The following is a 22,331-nucleotide window of genomic DNA, read 5'->3' as shown; positions in this document are numbered from 1 at the left end:
CCACAATTCTCACTGGCCTTAAATCCAGTAGGGTAATTGGTAGGATAATAACTCCTCTTGTGCAGTAGAGCAGCACTGGAGAAGAAATCCATTTACTATACCCCATATTGCATCACAATAGAGCCATCTTGAGAGAGACAATCATAAGTCAGGGTGAATGGAGACACTACCACAGACAAGGAGATGGAAGAGGGACATACTGGGGAGGTGATTGTCCTCTGCCTGTGGCTGGCTCAGTCTCTAGAGATGCCTCTTGCTATGTGAGGTCTGATGCTAGCAAGAATGAGGCTTGTCTTCCCATCCACAGGGTGGCTCAATGCTATGTAGGCATCTGTGGGGTTCCCTCAGATCTCTTCAGCACATATCATTTTCATTGCTTCCTCTACTCTTTGATGCCCTTGGGAGAATTCCTTGATTTGGATGCTCATCACAAAAAGTACACATAAACTGGAAAATCTCTGGAGCAAGGAAGATCCTGTCTACCCTACAATCCACAAAGCTAAGATGAGGTCAAGCGGTAGTTTCTAGTGCACAAAGAAAGGAAGCTTCCAAGGAGAATGAAGCAAAAGGCAATACCAGGCTCAGGACAGAACAGTGGAAAAGAGAAGAGACTCCAGGTCCACTCCACTAGTTACCAGTCTCCAGTGTCAGAAGACCCCAGAAAGGAGGCTCTAAAATACTTCACCCTTTAAAAAACTTGTCATTTTTTTTTTTACTGCACTCTATTCTTTTTTTTTTCCTTTTATAGTCACACTTAATTGTGTTTACATCTTTACTTTTTGCTGTGTAATCAGATTCTCTTTGTACTTTTTGCTCTTTCTTTACATCCTTCTTTGTTTTTTCCTTTGACTTAAGTCTACCGCTTTTTATTTACCCTTTTTACCTGTCCATTTTTTAATTTATTCCTTTAATTTTATTTGTTTATCCGTATTAACTGTCTATAATTTCTAGCTTCAAGTCCTATCAACACTATTTCTATTATTTCATTGTTTATTTGTGTGTATGTGCATGCATGTGTATATATCATGATGCATGTGTTGAAGTCAGAGGACAATTTACAATTTGCAGGAGTTGGATCCATGAATCAAACTCAGGTCCTTTGGGCTTGGTGGCAAGCACCTTTACCTCCTAAGCCACCTTGCTGGCCTGTACACTATATTTTCTATTAGTTATTGGTGGTATAGTAGTTGGCTCTAATTGATTTACATTATATTTTCAGGCCTGGTTTTGTTTGTTGTTAAGGCAGTTTGTTTTCTTTTCTTGAGGTAGTGCTACATACTGAGTCCTCAAAGAGAAGGCTGCTTACTTCAGAATTAAACTGGGAAAGCTATCCATCCCAACAGACACACAAGCAACAACTCAGACACACAAGAAACATTAAAAAGCAAGGCAACATTAGAAATGAAAAACATAATAAGAAACACAATCAAACTTATCACAAATAGACTAGATCAAGCAGAGGAAAGAGTATCAAGAGAGGAAAATGTCATTAAAGGAAAAAGGAACAAAAAAGATATCAAGTTTTATCACAAATTTCAGTAACTCTGGGACATGAACAAGAGACCAAGCCTAAGAATCATAGGTAACTGAGATATAAACAAAAGACACAGAAACCTATCCAATAATTTATAGCAGGAAAAGCCCCAAGTGAAGTAAAAGATACATTCAAATTCAAGACAAGTTTAGAATTCTAACAGACATGACCAATAAAAAAAAAATGTCACATTATAGTTGAAATGCCTAGGCTACAGAACATATATATAATATTAATGGCTATTAAGAGAAAAAACCAACAAAGTCAAACACATAAGAACAAAGTTAAACCTCTCAGTAGAAATCCTGAAAGCCAGGAAAACATGAGACATTATGCCAAACCCTGAGAATAAATAACTGCTAGCAAAGATCACCATGCTCAGCAGTTACTGCATAAAATCGACGAGGGTAGCAAGACCCTCCAAGAAATTCACATGCTCAGCTTATTGCTCTTGCATAGGTCTGCAACTCTGATCGCATCATGGCACCCACAATGAGTGGTAACTCCAGGATACTGAATCTGCCTCCTCGCCTCTGTGGGTCCCCACACACATGGGTATACACAGATACAAACACACATGAATAAATTAAAACATAAATTGTGAATAAAATAAAGCTTAACAAAGAGTCAATATGCATGTATTATTTAAGCATAATTAAGAAATCTCATTCATGAGCCGGGTGATGGTGGCACATGCCTTTAATCCCAGCACTCAGGAGGCAGAGGCAGGCAGATCTCTGTGAGTTCGAGGCCAGCCTGGTCTACGGAGCTAGTTCCAGGACAGCTAGAGCTGTTATACAAAGAAACACTGTCTTGAAAAAACAAAAAACAAAAAAAGAAATATAACTCATGTATTTCAAAAGTGGCTTCCCTGATATCAAAAGCAGGGAAATCAAATAAAATTTAGAAGTTTGATGAGTTATTTTAGTTAAATATGAATGCTAACAAGGAAAAATAAATGAATGATGCAATTGGTAGTAGATTCATAGTTTCTTCATGTTTAGACCTTCACATATTTGGAAAGGAGAAGAACAAAGCCTGTCGTCCTTGAAGAACAGAGATTGACTGCAGCTGTAGGAAAAAAGAAAAAGAAAGAAACAAAACAAACAAAAACAAACAAACAAACAAACAAAAAAAACTCCACCCTCAAGACCCAGAGTTAATTTAAGAACTCAGGCTAACAAAAGTGGTAGGTACTGCTATAAACACTCAGACACTCTAGGAGGCTCAGTCTCACAGAAGCCAAGAGCTGAGTATGCCAGCAAAGAAATTATACAGCAATGTAAGTAACTTTTATCCTCAATGTCTAGCATAGCCTTTAAGTAATCATAGCAATGAGAAAATTCAAATTGAGGTCAATCCCTGATTAGATGAACCCAAGCCTCACATGAATGGCCTAAAACAGAAAAAGACATGTAATACACAGATTGTTTTCTTCATGCCTGAACATGTCTTTCAATCAAATATGTAACTGAAAAACTAGGGTGTGTGTGTGCACTAATAGGAAATAAATAACTAAATTCATCACAATCCAGACACCGGAATTATCAGAGGGACAAACTGCACTTTTGTGCGTCTGCATATTCATGGATGAAGGTATATATATGTATGAGCAAACATGTGGAGGGCAAAGTCAACATCATGTGTTTTCCTCAAATGGCCTCTATTTCTTTTTTTTTTTTCTTTTTTTTTAAACAGGGACTTTCCTTGTGATGTAGGGGCTTACTAATGAGGCTCAAAGCAAGTCCCAGGGATGGATCTACCTGTCCCTGCCTACCTAGAGCTGAGATTAGAAGTGTGTGTCGCCACGACTGGCTGCTGGGGACTGAACTCTAATTCTCATGCAAGCCTGACAAACACTAACAGCTGAGCTTTCTTCCCAGTACTTCAGACAAAAAAATTATATTCATTCAAGATTTATTATGTGCATGAGTATTTTGCCTATATGTATGTATATGTACTACATCCATGCTTAGTATCCAGAGAGTTCATAAATGAGGATTGGACACTCTGGAACTAGTGTTCTAGGTTATGAACTGCCAGATGGGTGCTAGGCAACAAACTCAGATCTTCTGTACGAGCAATAAGTGCTTTTAAGCACTGATCCATCTCTCCATTCACTCCCATCCCCTTTAAAACTTTAAAAATATTCATGTGTTTAGGCATTCTGCCTGATTGTATGTCTGTGTACTATGTCCATGCCTGGTTCCCATGGAGGCCAGAAGATGACATCAGATTCCCAGAAACTAGAGTCACAGTTGATTGTAAGGCACCATGTGACTTTTTTTTTTTTTTAAGTAATTTACTTTTTATATTCTAATTCCCCCTCTCTCCTCTTCTCCTGCTCCCCCTACTCCTGACACAGCTCCCATCTGCTCATTGGAGAGGGTAAGGCCTCCCCTAGGAAGTCTACTGAGTCTGTCCCATCATCTTGTTGAGGCAGAACCAAGTCATCTCCCAACCCCCATCAACCCTGTGTCTAGATTGAGCTCCACTAAGTCAATCTGTGCGTTATAGTTAGATCTGTATGTGCCACTACAGTGGCCTCATATATTGTCCCAGTTGCACCACTGTCGCCTATATTAAGGAAGTCTAGTTTGTCTTTATGAAGGTTCCCCTGTCAGACCTGAGTCATTGATCTCTCACTTGCTCCGGTCAGCTGATTTTATGGGTTTCCCCATCGTGGTCCTGACTCCTTTGTTCATATTTTCACTCCTCCCTCACTTTGATTGTACTGCAAGAGTCTGCATCTGTTAACAAATACTCTCAACAAGAATTGAGCCACCTCTCTAATCTAGAAGTTTAAATTACTAATATATTAAATATTTTAGTTGAAAGGGCAGAGCATACATGAGCAAAATCTGAATTTCAGCAGAGAATCATAAATGATAATCAAATAACAGTAAAAGATTTTTATAGCATTGGTAGACTTGTCAATATAATGGGACAACTGAATCTTCAGCTGTATAACTATGGGTAGTCAGGACACAGAGAATATCCAAACTGTAAAACAATCCAAAATGAAAAACAAAGAAAATACAAAGAAGAAAGAGTTGGGTAGTAGAAACCAGAACAAGGCTTTTAAGAGTAGGGCTTTCTTAAGATGGCGGCTCAGGACGGATGTGGCTTAGAAGCTGCTGCTGGAAATGGGGGGCGATCCACCTAGGGATTCCTGAAGCAGTGTTTGTGGAAGATGAGAATGAGACTGCAGATACAGTGTTAAAGAAGCTGGGTGAACAATAATATCAGAAGTATAAGTTTATGGAACTCAACCTTACTTTAAAAAAAAAAAAAAAAAAGAAGAAGAAGAGGAGGAGGAGGAAAAGAAGGCTGAAAGGTCAGATCCCTGAAATTAAACAGACTTTGGAAATTCTAAAATACATGCAGAAGAAAAAAAAAAAAAAGAAAAAAAAAAAAAGAGTCTACCAATTCGATGGAGACCAGATTTTTACCGGCAGGTAACTGTATTGCAAAGCATCAGTTCCACCTACTGATAAGGTGTGCCTACGGTTGAGGGCTAATGTAATGCTTGAATATGATATTGATGAAGCTCAGGCATTGTTGGAAAAGAATTTACCAACTGCCACAAAGAATATGGATTCTCTTGAGGAAGACCTTAACTTTCTTCGAGATCATTTTACTACTACAGAAGTAAATATGGCCAGGGTTTATAATTGTGATGTAAAAAGAAGAAAGAAAGATGATTCTACCAAGGGCAAAGCATAACAATGGCAATTGAAAATGTGGTTCAGGTTTCCAAACATGTTACATAAGCCAGTGTTTATCCTTAAAGATCGATGTAACTTTTAGTGTTTTTTTTTTTCCCACAGCAAGATTAAAACTTTAAAAACACCATTTTATTTATTTATGAAAACAACAATTACTTCCAAATATTTTATGAAATTAACAGTATTTTTTTCATATTTCCCTGCAAAGTAATACTGTTTTCATTTTATTTTATCTAAGACAACTCTTAAGTAAAATGGATGAATACTATGGAGGCTGCTGAATGCTGGGCACCAGCACAGTTTACACAATTTTTTCTGTATTGATTGAGATTACTCTCACTTGGTGTGGTAAACCTTTTAGAGGCAAGAAAAACCAACAGTTCAATATTTGTAAACTTGTTTTTTGTTAGTACTTGTAGAACAGTATCATCCTTTGTTGCTGTTGTATTCTGTAAATGTGGTTTCATGCATTTCTGCATAACTAGTAGCCTTTATGATACTCTATAAACTTTTCAGAAAATGATTATTTAACTTCCTACACAGTTTGAAAGCTGTGGACATATATAGACCCCAAAATAAGTGTACTGTGTCTTTGCAGTGCCAGTGTAAGGGAGACTTGATCAATGTGAGAGGGTACTACCCATTCAATACTTTAAACTAAGGTAATTTTATATTATGTAACAGTTTTCCAACGCAACTTAAACAGGTATATTAAGGTAAGTGTAGATCTGCTTTGGTTGAAAAGAGTTGTAAGCATTCTCATTCATGATTAAAATTGAATAGGACTGATAAATCTCTGGAAAGCCATTACTACTGTGACAGAAGTACTTGGCAATAGAGATTCTGCTAAAAACACATGCATGTTACTATCTCCATGTAGTAAAAAGTATACTTGTACAATGTTTTGTACTCATATTTCATGTCATTAAAACAATGATATTTAAAAAAAGAGTAGGAGCTAACATCAAGTGGCTTTAATAGATACAAAACGGGAGGCTAGCAGCAAAGGGACACTTGAAAAAATTCAATTAGCATAAATGCCAAAAATAATAGAAGATACAAATCAACCATATATTAGCAAATGACTCAAAAAGACTTAAGCACATCAAATTCTAACAGGTGACAAAAATTTAAGGGAAAAAAAAGTGACAAATTATGTGTGTGTGTGTGTGTGTGTGTGTGTGTGTGTGTGTGTGTGTGTGTGTGTGTGATCAGAGATATTGTCAAAAACCAGAAGGTAACAAATTCTTTAAAAAACTGAAGGGAATGACAAACTTCTCTATCCAACAAAAGTATCTTCAAAATAAAAACTGTTTTTTGTAAACAAAAATAGCAAAAAGCTGTATAGCATGAGATATATGAAAGAAAGGTCCTCAAGTCAAAGAGAGAAAAAAAGTGAAAAGCATTAGAAATGGTAAAATAAAAACATAAACTGATTTTAAGTTTTTAACAACTCTAAAAGATTAACCATGTAAAGCACAAAATTTGATTCTTTGTATTTACAGTGTATAAGAATGTAAAGCATGACAATGGAGGGTCAAATGTTCACTATGAAGAGCAAAAGCAGAAGCAGCATTACACCCCCCACAGGTATTAAAAAGACAAATACAGACACCACAAGCAACACAGTATTGAACATAGTTCAGCATCTTAGGTAAAAATGTACCAATTTCCTTGAAAACCAAAACACAGAAGTCATTCAAGAAGCTAATTTTAAAAATCTCATATCCAATAAAGAATATATTTTAATTTTTGGCTGTGAGCCTAGCCTTTAATGGCTGAACCATCTCTCCAGCCCAAGAATATATTTTAGCAAAGACCTTTTAAACCAAAGAACACGTTCTATGGTTTAAAAAAAAAAAAAAAAAAAAAAAAGTTGCTCAAACAATTCTTAAACCTGCCTCTCTTCATTCTACTCACAAAGAGGCAAAAACAAACTGCCCAGCTGGGTGTTGGTGGCACACACCTTTAATCCCAGCACTCTGGAGGCAGAAGCAGGTGGATCTTTGGGAGTCCTGGTCTACAGAGCTAATTCCAGGACAGGCACCAAAGCAATACAGAGAAACCCGTCTCAAAAAACAAAACACAAAATCAAAAACCAAAACAAAACGGAAAAAGGAAAAACTGCCAGTAAGAAAGCAAAGGCTAAAGCTAGCTCAAAACTGCTTCTAGACAATCAGGAAGGTCACCTAGGAAGTAATGTTACATGATGATTCTAGGCTTCTATTCATGTTGAAAAAATAAAAAACAGGCAAGAAACTTTTATCTAAAATGTATATGTTCTTCCTGATTTTATTAATGTCCCAAGTTATTAAGTCATCTGGAAATATTAATTTTTCATGGTGTCAAATTCCTGAGGTTTACCTGATGTTGAGATTTCACTTACAAATTTATCACTGTTACTCAATAGTTAAATAGGCAAATCAAAATATATGATGTTTTTGTAAAAAATAAACACCTTACAATTTACTTTAAATGAGACTTTTTTAAGTCTCATTTATTTTCATCCTATTAACAGCGGTAATTGTTACTGATACTCATTTGCAGTTGAAATTTTTGAAAATTCATGACAACAGTTCTTTCAAATGAAAAAAGTTATGAAGTTATGAAATAAAACAAACTTTACCTTAGACACAGATTCTTGTCCCTTAGTGGGAGCTTCAGTTTTTAATCTTAAAAACAAAATAAGTATTGATTATTTTATATTATACTTACATTTAGAAAATATGAATTAGGTTTTTGGCATGCTAAATTAAAATTGTAATTCTAAAGCAATGTACAGCCTACAATAGAACTGAAAGACATTGTAAAACTTAATGTAAAATAAAGTACTGACAACAAACAACAGGCTCAAAGGATGTGCAAAGTAAATGAATGACACATACTTCAGGATAGACCCTGACTCAGGGGTGGAGTGCTCACCAAGCCATATGTGAACCATCTGGTATGATCACCAGAACAAGAATAAAGAATATGTATTTCCTTCCACTCTAGGAACAACAGAATTTAAGAAACTGTCTCTTTGTCAAGTATATTTACAAAAAAGAAAGAAAGAAAGAAAATAAAACATTAGTAAAATAATTTCCAAGAAATACTTTAAGAATGAAAAGCTAGTGAAAGACCTGTATGTGCAATTTGTACTAATGTTTACTGATCTTAGGGCATAAAACCTGAAAGATGATTTTGATCTATTGAAAAACACAATGTGACAAACGTACTGTAATATATATATTATAATAACTTATTCTGAAGGCACTTAAAAAAAAAAGAAAAAGAATTTTGAGGGTAAATCCTCATAAGAATTGACATTCAAAGCACATTTTAAAATATCACAACTGCTGGGCTGGAGAGATGGCTCAGAGGTTAAGAGCACCGACCGGCTGCTCTTCCAGAGGTCCCGAGTTCAATTCCCAGCAACCACATGGAGGCTCACAACAATCTGTAATGAACACGCAGGCAGAACATTGTATTCATAATAAATAATTACAAAAGTTCATGACTGCTAAAAATTGTTAATTACAACGCTAAAAATTGTTAATTACAACCTTCTAATTTTAACAAGGACACACACAAGGCAGAGGCAGGGGGATCTTTATGAATTTGACCCCAACCTGGCTACAGAGCAAGTTCCAGGGCAACCAGTGCCACACAGAGAAACTGCTCAGAAAACAAACAAACAAACAAACAAACAAACAAAAAAAAAAATCAACCTAACATAAAGTACGTTTTTTCTAAAGGTCCTTGGTTTTAGAAACTCGAGGACACTGAGTTTGATTTTTAAAATGCCTAAGTAGGTTACCTAAATACATCATGAAGAGTTAAGAGATTTGTAATTTTAGAGAGTAGCTACATATAATGAATAAGATATTTAAGATTAACTATTATGATAAATTTAATGTGCAAAAATTAAGATATCTAACAAAACTATCAACTACCCTAATGGCTTTTTCAGTGGTTAGTGTTAGTTCTCAGGCGTCTGTACTGGCCTGCCTCTGGAGTTCTGACAGGCTATGCCCTCAACTGCTGCCACTAAGAGCACCACCTGTGCATATTCATTATGTTCCCTTTTTAAAAGGGTCTTGCCCACCTCCCATCACTCCCTCTGTTCCTTTCTCCTCTCCTCTCCCTCTCTCCCTTCCTCCCAGCCCCCACTCCTGTCCTCAGAAGCCAATCTCCCCACCCCTTTCCCCCTTTTTACAATCCCTTTCCCTTAATTAAAAAAAAAAAAAAAAAAAAAAACCTCTGCTTTAATTCAATGGTGTCTTTTCTCTCTGGAGCTGCTTTTTAAAAATTACAATAGTCAATGAAACATGGAGTTAGCACACACCCTCCTTTGTAAGGATACAATTTAAAACCAGGGTACATGCAAATGGGTATGGCTACATGCTAAAGAATCTACTTCACATAAACAAATTTGCACTTAATCCACAGTGCCACTATAGAGAGAGAGAAAGAGAGAGAATTGTAATTGTTTTCCTGGTTATTAATAATGAAGTACAGAAATTATTTATCTATAATTTATCTATATTGTACTTATAAAATCATAATAACATACTTTTTTAATGAACCACCATGTTAGAAGTATAATTTAACAATTAATAATTAGTTTAAAACAGAACAAATAAAATTTGCAATAAAAATTGAGAATCTTAAATTTCTATTCCTTTTTTGGGGTTAAGATTATTTAACTATTTTAAATAGCTAAATGAGAGTAAATCATGAATAAAGATACTATGTATATTATATAGTACTTCACTGTTTTAATGAAGTACGTAGGAAAAATTAAAAAGCTTTAATACTATGTATAAATAAGAAAACAGTTCTCTAAAAAAGCAAAAACTTATATTAAGTTTTAAGTTAAACATTTGTCTATTGTAATTGACTTCTATTTCTAAGCATTTAAACATCTTAAATTCAGTCTGAAAACCTGCAATAAACCATTCAGAAAGTATTTTAAAACAAATTTTTCCCCCCATTTTACTCTTCTATTGAAAATGCTAGCAAATACCATTTGACACATCTCTAGCATTTCACCAGGTCAAAATGACTCCTCTCAATATCTCTGTAAAATGAGGCTGGTGAAAGACTCATAGTAGCTCTTGAGGCTGACAAGCCAGAATACAAGAAATAATTAGCACTAAGAGGCTTATTATCACAATCTTGTTTAATTGTAACAATCATTAGGATTCATAAAAACAACTCTAAATTAGAAATGTACACTGTAAATTTCATCACTATAAACTTATCAATGAAAAGTATACTAAGATTTTATGACAAAAGCATACTTTAAGATTCATAAACTTAAATATATACTTAATACATTTTTTACACTTATAGAAAAATAATTGTAGCTAAATTAAATACAGTAAAGATACTTGCTGAAATAGTTTTAATTTGAGATGTAGTCATTTTCCTAAGCTCAAAGTTCTGAGCTAATGACCTGCTACTAGGCAATTAATTACATGTATGTGTACTATGTTTTTATAGAATGCCATATAGTATTTTAAACAAACATTAAGATTTCACTACAAAGAACAGAAGCATTGATTTCAACATCAGTAACCATATTTGCAAGTGAGGTTATTTTTTATTCTCCAATGGGAACCCACTGAATAGATCTGATAAATTTCTACCAAGTTATACCCTTTCTCGACTTTCTACAGGTCACGTGCTCAGCACAAGGCTCAACATGAAGAGACTATTCTGGTTCAATGATAATAGAATTACACTCTTGTGAGACTTCATTCATAATATAAATATGACATGAGTCAAGGAAGGACCCACAGGGACAAAAACATTCAGGTTTATTTTAAGTGGGCCACACTTTTTTGTTTCTAATAATATTTAAAAATCCATCTACCCTAGTTTTATACAATGTAAATTTCAATATAAGGATTTTTGTTAAAAGAGAGCTGTGAAGATGGCTCAGCAAAGAAGATCCTTCTGTTCAAGCATAAGGGAACTGAACTCAGATTCTCAGCACTATGTTAAAAACAAAGAAATACACTTCAGTAGTAATGTGAACCATGTCAGACAGTGAGGATTAAAAAAGCACAGCATCAGACTATTGCAGAACAGTGAAATCCCAAGAACATCTTTCTGACCATTTTTTCTGATACGTGTCAACAAACGGATATATGCACTAGATTAGATGCCAGAACTAGACATTTACCATGTTGTGCATAAACCCATGTACTAAGTGTTCTGGGCCCAAGAAACAGTCTCTCCTCTCGAGGAGGTCATTGTCGAGGAAATGCACTGAAACAAATATGTAAGAAAATGTGTAGAAAAGAAATATCTATGTGATAGAGTGGATTCTTGAAGAACTGAGCCACTATGATCAGGAGACAGGAAAGGGACAGCAAAGAGCACGATGAAACTTGGCTCTTTAGTAGGGACAGAAGTTAGCAAAGCAGAAGATCAACCCAAGAGAAAGCAAAAAAAGATATTTATAAAAAAATAAAAATACCATGAAACAAGATAGCAGTGACATAAGTTAAACAGTACAGACTCATCTCACAGACACAGAGGACAGAACATAAATAAAACAGTAGTCAAAAGACAAAATAGAAGAGATTGCAGCGGTCAGTTCAGAGAAGACCATGACAGTTAAGACTTTAGGACGCTGTAACTAAATTGGAAACAGAAGAATTTAAGTCTATCAGACAAAGATATATGAGGAGAAAGAAACACAACCCAGAACAAATGTCTGCCTTGAATAATCAGAACAATGATGGGCATTAACTAAGTAAGATAAGAAATTCAGAGGAAATGAGCCATTTCTGCAGAAGGCAAATTAAGTTTTGGACGCAGAGATGTTGTGATGCCTGCAAAACATCCACATGCAGGTACCATTCACTCCTAACATAATTTTTATACAGGTAACTTCACCGTCAACATCCAAAGCCCAAAGCAAGATGATGCCATTTTTCTTAGCTATTTCCAATCAGCTAACAATTCAATTGTTACAAAATTACAAAAATATAGGGTTTTACCTAGGAGTTCCAAGATTTCATTATACAACTGCCTTACTCTTACAGATAAAAGCATCTGAAACCTAAAGTATTAAAGCTGAGAAGCCACAAAAAGCAGGTTAAACAGATGGGCTGCACATCACAGTCCTACTGCACTGGTTCCCAGAAGAAGTGGAAGAAGAAGAGGAAGAGGAGGAGGAGGAGGAGGAGGAGGAGGAGGAGGAGGAAGAAGAAGAAGAAGAAGAAGAAGAAGAAGAAGAAGAAGAAGAAGAAGAAGAAGAAGAAGGAGAAATTTCTATCCCTCAAAATGTTTCTGACCCTAAAACAAAAGTGTGGCTGTCAGATCAATCTTGCCAAAAGACTGATTCCATATCACTCTTTGTTTTGTTGCCATGCATCAGAAATGCTGCCCTCAATATGTCCCAACGCTAGGAATGTATCACTTGTTGTCTGCCCTTATGTTGAAAGAGAAGCTGTATCTTATCCATTTGTACGGCTAGTCAACCAAGGCGGAAGAAATTCACCTGGAATCATAGGTACAACCAAATAAACAACAGTTCTTAGTAGTTTTATTTCTGAAAGCAGATGGTCAAAACTGGAATTGAGATTATCTACTTAACAGTCACATGACCTATGGCAAATTATTTGGCTTACCATTATTATTATTACTACCATAAGCTCAAGATAATAAGAGCATGTAACAATTTCTCAGAATGATTAAATTATTTATAGACTACCTGGCATACTTACTGCCATCAATAAATGTTACCTGTTGTTGCCTGGTTTGGAGCTTCAGAGTTCTACAAGAGCTACCTGAGCAACTCCACTGCTAGAATACTCTGCCATGCTTCCTCCATACCCTCAAACATAGCAGGCATTAATTTCCATTGATATTCCCTAGGACTAGTCTTATTTTCTCTAGTACAAAATGTCATATCCATGCTCAACATGAGGATTTGATCTGATCATCTAAAGCTAGACTATCACCTCAGTTATCCAGAACATGGGAACATGGTCAGTGGTGGCACTTTCTCTAGAATGTGCTGGGCTGGGGCTACTACTGCTCTGTTGTAGAGACATGGCTCTGGTACTTGACTGGTGAACAGTTGGAGAAGTAGTCAGAATGTTTCAAACGCTAGGTTTGACTTCCAGCACAGAAGTCAATACATGCTAAGGAGCAGAAATATAATTTTAGATAGATTATTTTTTTTTGTTTTGTTTTTTTGTTTTGTTTTTTGTTTCTCGAGACAGGGTTTGTCTGGAACTCCCTCTGTAGGCCAGACTTGCCTTGAGCTCACAGAGATCTGCCTGCCTCTGCCTCCCAAGTGCTGGGATTAAAGGCATACACCACCACACCACCTGGTGATAGATTTGTTTTTTAAGTGACATAAGGAACAAACAAAACAAAATATGATAAAAATGTAAAATTTAAGATCAATAATATAGGCTCAGTTAACAGTAGAGCATACCTCCAAATTACTTTTTCCACCCATTTATTACCTATAACAAAGTCCTCTAACCAGAGGTCTGGAAGAGTGACACTGACCTCAGAACTAATGGTGGAGACTGCTACAGACTGTCTAAATGGACAGACTACAAGGAAGTTATCTTTCCATCTCACTTGGTCTCTCAGTGTTCCTTGCTTATCACAGGATGCTGTGCAGAAAACTAAGTTGCAGAAACCATTTTATGTCCATATATATGTCATACTATTAGACACAAAGCCCTATGCATTATATCTGGGGGCCAGAGAGATGGCTCAGCAGTTAAGAGCACTGATTGCTCTTCCAGAGGATGTGGGTTCAGTTACCAGCACCCACATGGCAGCTTTCAACCATCTGTAACTCCAGTTCCAGGGAACCCCACATCTATGGCAAAACACCAGTGCACATGAAATACACAGACAGACAGACAAGAACCCAAATGCATTGTATCTACTTTGATAAAGAAACACAGCTTGAGTTCTTGGAAGATTTGGTTTGAGATCTAATGACTGAGATCCAGGAGGAAGATCTTCAGTATCTCCAATTACCAAAGTCACCACACAGAGGTTCACAGAATGAAAGAGCCTCATATGACCTTACAGATCAGCCTGGTTTGCTTTTCACCCTGTACTAATTTAAATATATGAAATGAATATGACATTTAAACTCTACACTTGGATTATGACTAGAGTCAGAACTTTCTAACATCTGAGGATAGAAATTAACAAGAAATAATGGATTAGCTCCTTACATGTTATTCAACACCCACAGATTCAACAAGAGTGCTTTTTAACCAAATCAGTATTTTCAAGTGCAATGTTTAAAGGAAAAGGTTGCCTTCACCAATAAAAGTTACTTATTATTTGCACACATGAAAAATGATAAATATTGATTTAGTTAACGGTAGTATAATAAAATGGCATTTCACTTTGGGGTCCTTCTAATGTAGTATTACACAAAAAGCATACAATGTAACTTATATTTAGTATGAAATATTTGTGTAATTATGAAATCAGCTAACCATGTGTCCCTGTGACAACATGGATTCAGTGTAGAGTTCCTGTTTACTGTTCTGACTCCCTTTTTCTATATAACCTTGGTTATGTTTCAGTTATGTCTCCAATTCTAATTTCTGACACTGAGTACCATTGGTGCTAAGCATAAAATTCAGTACTCAGAAAGGAATTCAAGAAAAGTCAGTTTTCAATTTTCATTTCTTCCCAGTAGTCTTTATATTTGAGAAGTTAATAAAGTATAATAAACATTACTTGCATCTGTAAATGTATTTTATATCATTTAAATCTTCAAAATAAAGACAACCTCCAACTTAATTTGATGAAAATAAAGTAGCCTTTCCATTAACAGTGAGACAGTGGAGTTTCTGGTTAGCACAGACTTAGTAAGCACACTCAGAACTAAGCAAGCACTGAAAGCTATTTCAAAAGGTATTTTATATGATATTTTGTTCAATGAACTAGACTTGAGCTATAGATAATATTTTACCATGGGTTCTTCAGTTATGAAATAGGCTAAGAGATCTCCTTTCTTCCTTCTTTTTACTATTCTAAAGAAGCAATCTCATTATGTAGTCCTGGCTGTCCTGAAACTCAATCTGTAAACCAGGCTGGCCTCAAACTCATAGGGATTCACCTGCCTCCTGAATGCTGGGGTTAAAGGCATGTACTACCAGACCAGGTGAGAGACTCATCTTTCTATTCTTAATTTTTTCAGCCAAAAACAAGCATCTCAGAAAATATAGCAATAGTTGACTTCAGTTCTGTTTTATAGTGAGTCTACATAGGCTCACTGGAGAACACAGGAGGAGGAAAACTGAGAAAAGAGGGGAAAAATCCAGCAACTTCATGCCAAAGTTCAGTATGACTTAACACTGGAGAAACTTGTATCACTTTTCAAAATTATTTCAGTGCTACGAAAGAAAGTACAATTAATGCGTTTTCATAAAATTTGGTTGTATAAGCAGTTAGGGAATTTTGAAAATGCGTAGTTGAAGTCAATTAATAAAAAGGTTATCTTTAAGGAAGAAAGTATCATTTTAAAAGGAGTATTGTCCTAAGCAGAGAGGATTCTTTGCTACATTTCAATGAGGCAATGTTGTTCCATAGTCTTCAGACCAAAAAAAAAAAAAAAAAAAAAAAAAAAAGGCAGGCAAAACCACATTCAATTCTGGTGTTAGAAAAGTTCATAATTATTTAAAGCACTGTAATGCCATTCACCAGTAGTTGAGAAGAACATATTGCCGACTGAACTGTAAGTCAAAACTGTAACTACAGTACAGATGGACTGTCACTAAAACTCTCATCCATGAGATTCCAGATAACCAGTCACCAGAGTCTCCTGTCATCACCAAATAACAGCAAAAGCAGCATAACAGCTATAGCAGCAGCAGGAACAGAAGCAGAGACAGCAGCAGAGCAAGGGTAGCAATGGCCAGTTCCTAAGTGCCTGGTGTTTAAGTAAATTATTTCAATTAGTAACATGACCCACTGATTTCCATACATTGTTTCTACTTGTTATAGCTGCCCTACAAAGAATAAGTTTCTTTTAGTAATGAGAAACCTGAGGCTTAGCAAGGGTTAAATTTTACTGGAACTAGAGTATTTAACTAGGATCTAAGCCCATCTGTCTACTTTATTTCAGGCAGATATTCTTTTCATAGCACCATTCATCACAGTGGTGTGGATAAACAGATTTTCAGTGTGGAAGATTAACATCACTAGGGTCTCATATTTCAGTCAAAGATAGAAAAAGAGTCAAATACCAAGCTAGTAAGAGAAAGGCTCAAGAAGGATCTCAAAAATCACAAGTAAGTAGATTGAAAGTATGAGATGGGCCATAAAGTATCAAGTACAAGGCAGTAATATAATTTGGAAGACTGTAATAAAATTTACAATGATAGTACTATCCAAAACAAACCTAGAATACTCATAAATACTCACTCAAAATACAATGTAGTGCACTTAAACACCAAAATCTAATGGTTGCACATTCTGCAACACTAACTCTGTACACAAGGTAAGAAAGGAGAATCAGAGGTAATGATTTGTGAAATGACATGGGTGGGCTGAAAATCAGGATGATTATCTTTCAGTAAAATGTAGACAGAAATGAAGCCACAGGTGCCAACATAGCAACAGTTACAACTACACACTTACTTTCATTCTGTCTCCTATATGCTATGCACTCTCAGAGACCATAAGCATATATTAATTCCTTTTAATTTCCTCAACCTCTTTTGTGATTTACATTTTAAGGATGAGGAATTGGGGCAGAGACGTCAAATATACTGAGTCGTTCATATCTAGTAAACAAAGCAGGAACTCCAACTCTGTACTCTACTACAAAGTCTACACTCTTACTACACCATAGAATCTGTTTAAGGGTCTAAGAATACAGAACTGGGCACTAAATCTGGAAGCCATTTAGGAAAGAAGCAGAACTTTATAAAGTTAAAAGAAATTAAAGAAACTTATAACAGACGATATAAAGTCTAGAAATAATAATAGTCTCAAAAGGTTACTAAGGTAAACATGCTCTTGAAATAACAGCATCCTTTGTGCCTACAATCAGAGGCAGAATGTACTAATAATCAGTCTGCCTCTGTTATGTACTACTTTGATTTTATAAATGAGGATATCATTTTTCCTGATATAAGTACTTGCTAGCATTTAATTATACACTATACCTTATATGATTTAGGAATGTTTTCTGGGAATCCCAAGCCAAGTATTTATACAAAAATTAGTTTTTAGATTCAATTAAGAAAAATGATAAATCTACACATTAGGACTTTACATGATTCATTAGATTTTAACATCTGGAGATTAATGTCAAGAATGTTGATGGAAAAGTAGGCCAATATTCTCTAAGACATTCCCTATAGAATTAATCCCCCCCTTTCACTTTCACTTCTTGACACAAGGTCTTGATATGTAGCCCTGGCTGGCCTAGAACTCAATATGTAGTTGGCCTAGAACTCATAGAGATCTACTTTCCTCTGTTCCCTAAGTGCCGGTACTAAGAATATGTGCCACCACACCAAGCTAATTTTAACCTACATCTCCTTGCTTTATTGACTCTAGGAAGATTTTCCCCAGATCATGTATAAATTATGGACATTAGTTGTACAGTTGAGATATGGAGTCAGCTGTCACCTTTTATTAAGTACTTAGGATACTTTTTATAAGAAGACACTGATCCAAGGCTAAAATAGGCATTTAATTTCTCAACACCAAGCACCCAGTTACTATTCTTGGGAAGAGGGATATGTTGGATTCTGAATTCAATACATCTTAAGGGGGGGGGGGGAAGAGTAAAGACATGTAGGCATAACCCAGTGAGTGCTCACACCTTAACTTCCTCATCTCCTTAGTGTCTGCTCAAATATTGTCTCTCTGTGGGGTCTTTTCTGGTCATCAAATGGCACCCCTTCCAAATCCCACTTCATATTTCCCTTATCTCTACTTCATTTTTCTTCCTAATACTAAGCACATTCTAGCATGTTGTTTATTTTACTTTTTAATAGCCTGTTTTCAACACTAAAGCATAAACTCCTCGAGAGCAGAATTCCAGTCTATACTTCTAGCACACAGAACAGGCATAAAGTACATGTTCAATAAATATCTGATGAATGAATAAAAGAAATCCAAGAGATATGCAACTGTTCCAGAAACATTAAGAATTCAAAGTTATACAAATCTAAGAATGGCAAATCTTGATAGTGTACAAACTATCTTTTGTTCAGGAGTAACTCCAAAGCACATAGGCATGAGATGGCTTTATGTGACCAGTATATATACTACTTTCAAAAACTGAATGGTAAAGACAGGCTGGAATTAAGAGGTGACTAGTACTAAACAAATTTGACTAAGGCCTATAATAAAGTTTTGTGTTGCTTTAAAGCATTTTTAAAAAGTTATCATTGTCAGAACTTTACAAGCAAAATATACCAAGGTGTTGTAGCCATGCCTGTAATTCCAGCAACTGGAAGGCTGAGGGAAGAGGACCATGAGTTACAATAAGCTACATAGCAAGACTGTCTCATTTAAAATTGGGGAAAAAAAGGAAGAAAGAAAGAAAAAAGGCAGACAAGACAGTGAACTTGGTGCACATTATAAAAACCAGTTCTGTGAAAGATAATATGTAAATACCCAACCATGACCAAGGAAGAACAGATTCTCTACTCTGTGAATGATACAGAATTATTGTTAAAAATAGAAAAAGCCCATTTTTTTCTGGTCAATTTTTGAAAGAAATTACAAAGTGATAGAGGGTAGTGTCAAATACAAGCTATTATTAGGGATTTTAGAAATGCTTCATATATGGTATAAAAATGTTCAGAAGCTTAAAACTAATGGAATCAACTTGTTTTTGTTAATTGCAAGGAACACAATAAAAAAGTGGTCATTTGAAAATGGCTTTATCTCTATTCCAAAAGCACACATGAAGCTCTGATATTGGGATGGGTAAGTACATACTTTAAAGATGTAAGAAAAATAGGCTTAAACTATAATTAAAGAGCCTGTTGATCCTGTTAAGATCATAAAAAGCACTTCGTTTGTCTCCAAAATCCACACAATCAGTGCTGCAAGAACAGAGTCCTTTTAGTTGGGCTGAGAGGAACACAAATGTGCTAAGTGCTCTCGGTAGACATGTCATCCCACCAGACTCCTATTGTTCCTATTGCAGGATAAAATTTAGTTTTATATGAAATTACTCATTAGAAAATAATTTCTGACAAAAATATAAGATTTATTAAAATCAAAACAATTGATTTGAACTCAATGTAGCTAAGATAAAAAGTGGCAAGTTTAATATGTAAGTAGGAAGACACTAATGCATTACTGGTTACACTATAATATAATTTTAACCAAAGGGATGATATTAATGACCCATAAGAAAATACATATTAATTAAATGTTACTTTAAATTTTGTTTTTAGAATCTTCAAGAAGTCTCACCCTAAAACTCCCAATTACTTTAGGTTAATAATCCCCAAATAAAGGCAGAGGACATAGTGGTCTAAGCAACACCTTAATTGAAAAGCTACAAACAGGCCTACATGAACTTTTGAGGATCTTGACAAAATGAAACAAACATTAAAGTATTAGAGAATAGAAAAACAGACATCAATAAATTTAGAGAACAGAAGATCAAACTATCAGAATTAACTTAAATTTTAAAAATGAATTGAGAATTATATTAAAATTATAGTTAATATGGAACAATATATTTTTAATGACAGTAAAAGTAACTACAATTTTAGAACACGTCATTGAGAAATGTTGTCTGAGGACTAGACAAGCCATTATCTCCCAACAACCAGGGTGTTTGCATGTTCTGGACTGCCTTTGTGCAGAGGAACATTTAAGGGCAGGAGCCAAAATGACTACATTTTAATTTGGATATCAAAGCACTAATGTAATGGACTTTTCTTGTTCACAATTGGCCAACAAGATTAAGATCAAGAGCCAAAGCCACCAATGGGAGCCATGCTCAATTTGTTTGGCTTTTAGGCTGCCTCTGGCCAAATTAGCCTCAGCCTGATGGTATGCCAGAACCTAGAGCAGGTCCCACAGTCAGTTCATTCTCATTCCTGGGAAAGAGAGAACAGGTAGCACTTGTGTCCATCGAAGGGGACACTGTCCAGGTACACCCTGGACATGTTTTGAAATCTCTGGGCTGCTTCTGCATCTGAAAAATAAGAAAGATAGCACAATGACAGACAACGAACGAGGAAAAAGACAACTGTCTGGCCTAAAATCTCAAGGCATAAGGTATGAAGGAAGCAGACAAAACAAAAAAGATAAACAGCTATATTATTTGGAATACATTACTCTGGAGGCAAGTATGGCAGAGAAAATAAGCAAAGAAAAGACCACAGCAATAAAAGTTATTTGTAGAGAACCAACTGAAGAGGGAAAAAAAGCTATGTTAAGACATGTGAATCTGACACAAAGATAAGGCAGAACAAGAATCTAAGCGCATGTGGAAGGTAAGAAGAGCTAAGTAGAGAGCACTGGTGTTATGGACGTGTGTAACTGCCTTTGTGTAAGAAACATCTCAGAACTTTGAACTTGGGAAATTCCAACTTCTCTTGAACCAGGTCATGAGCTCCATAGAGCAGGAACCTATTTCAACAAGCAGCTTAAAAAATAAAAACAAAAGACTTCAGTATTTTTTTTTTCCACTTCTCATAAAGGCACACAATGCAATTGTGCTGAAACACACCAAAGAAAAATACACTTAATAAAAATTACACTTACTTAGAAAGACGTTCAGAAGTTGGGATACAAACAGAAACTGAAATCAGAAGAAAAGTTTTACATTTATAAGAGTATATGAGCAACAATGAGTGAAATAAAATGACTTAGTAAAGAGCCCGTATTTTGGCTGACCAAAAATAGTAAATACAAAATATCTGAAATAGTTATGTATACGTACCTTTCTCTATTAAAACTTGGCAAGTATGAGTTTCATGTTGACTTAAGTGTGTAGCCATATTATCTAAGCCAGAAACATCAGTTAGGAAATCACAATTAAGGCACACTAGAGAAATGCCCCTATTTAAAAAAAAAAAAAAAAAAAAGGCAATAAAAGGTTTTATTTTTTATGAAATCATACATAGTCAATACTATTTTTCTTTTTTTTTTTTTTTTTGTGCCATAACTTTTACATAACCTTTAGAAATTATATAGCCATATCTAAGTTATGATGATCTTTATTTATGGGAGGCATTTGTGTTTAAAATATGGGGGAAAGATTAGTGGAAGAGCTCAGACCCAGAACGCTCAGTTTTTGAGTTCATTCCCAGTACACCTTTTTCCCCCAAAGGTATTTATGTTTTAGGAAATCCACTTTTTGTACAGCTGAAAAGGCCAGGAGTCTACCCATTAATAGTCTTGGCTCTGTTTGAACTTGCATTAATAAAGGCAAGCCACACTGTTCCTCTGCCATCAAAGGAGAAGATATAACAGTCATTCCCTTAATCTACATTGAATAAGGTTCTCTATATACCACATCACTAGGTAATATAACGGTGAACAAAAAACAGGTGTAGTCCATGTTTAATGGAATTTGCAATCTAGGGTTTCATTTAGGCAGAGATAAAATTAGAAAACAATGTAAAGGCCCTAAAAATCCATCACATGAGTTACTATCAAGTGCATGCTATGCATTAATGTTCACACCACAACTGGTGCTATCTTCACTTAATACTGTATTAACTAAAACACTGAAGTATACATCCTTGAATATCTTATGATGGGATTAAAGGCATGTGCTCCATGTTCTGACAGACTATAAGATTCTTTACAAACTTTTTAATAAATTATTTTTGTTTAGGTGATAAAAAGAAATGACCCATGCAATGTGGTTACTGTTACTGTCAGTTTAACAACAAAGCATGCATGTGTGCAGTTTGTCACAGCATAGTGTTTTATAATGTGGTGGTGCATGCCTTTCAGTCCCAGCACTAAGCAGGGAGATGTGAGTTTGGGGCCAGCCAGGTCTACAGAGTGAGTTCCAGGACAGCCAGGGTCACACAGAGAAACCCTGTCTTGGATAACAAAGTGTGTGTGGTTTTTTTTTTTTT

At 35.5% G+C, this 22,331-nt stretch overlaps 1 protein-coding gene across 3 annotated transcripts in view; it reads right to left on the bottom strand.

Annotated features, from left to right (window-relative positions):
• Positions 1-22,331, bottom strand: part of Znf280d (zinc finger protein 280D) — an 83,782-nt gene that overhangs the window by 6,433 nt on the left and 55,018 nt on the right. For all 3 annotated transcript variants that reach the window (XM_051197918.1, XM_051197915.1, XM_051197917.1), the window contains 3 exons: positions 21,182-21,300; positions 21,004-21,040; positions 7,889-7,934 (listed from right to left, as the gene is read on the bottom strand). In XM_051197918.1, the coding sequence (XP_051053875.1) occupies positions 7,889-7,934; positions 21,004-21,040; positions 21,182-21,300 (202 nt within the window). The remainder of the gene's footprint in view (positions 1-7,888; positions 7,935-21,003; positions 21,041-21,181; positions 21,301-22,331) is intronic.

Source organism: Phodopus roborovskii, unplaced genomic scaffold (assembly GCF_943737965.1).
Source record: "Phodopus roborovskii unplaced genomic scaffold, PHOROB, whole genome shotgun sequence".
Classification (NCBI taxonomy): domain Eukaryota; kingdom Metazoa; phylum Chordata; class Mammalia; order Rodentia; family Cricetidae; genus Phodopus; species Phodopus roborovskii.
Note: the sequence above shows the minus strand (reverse complement) of the source record. Positions and strands in the feature narration are given on the sequence as shown.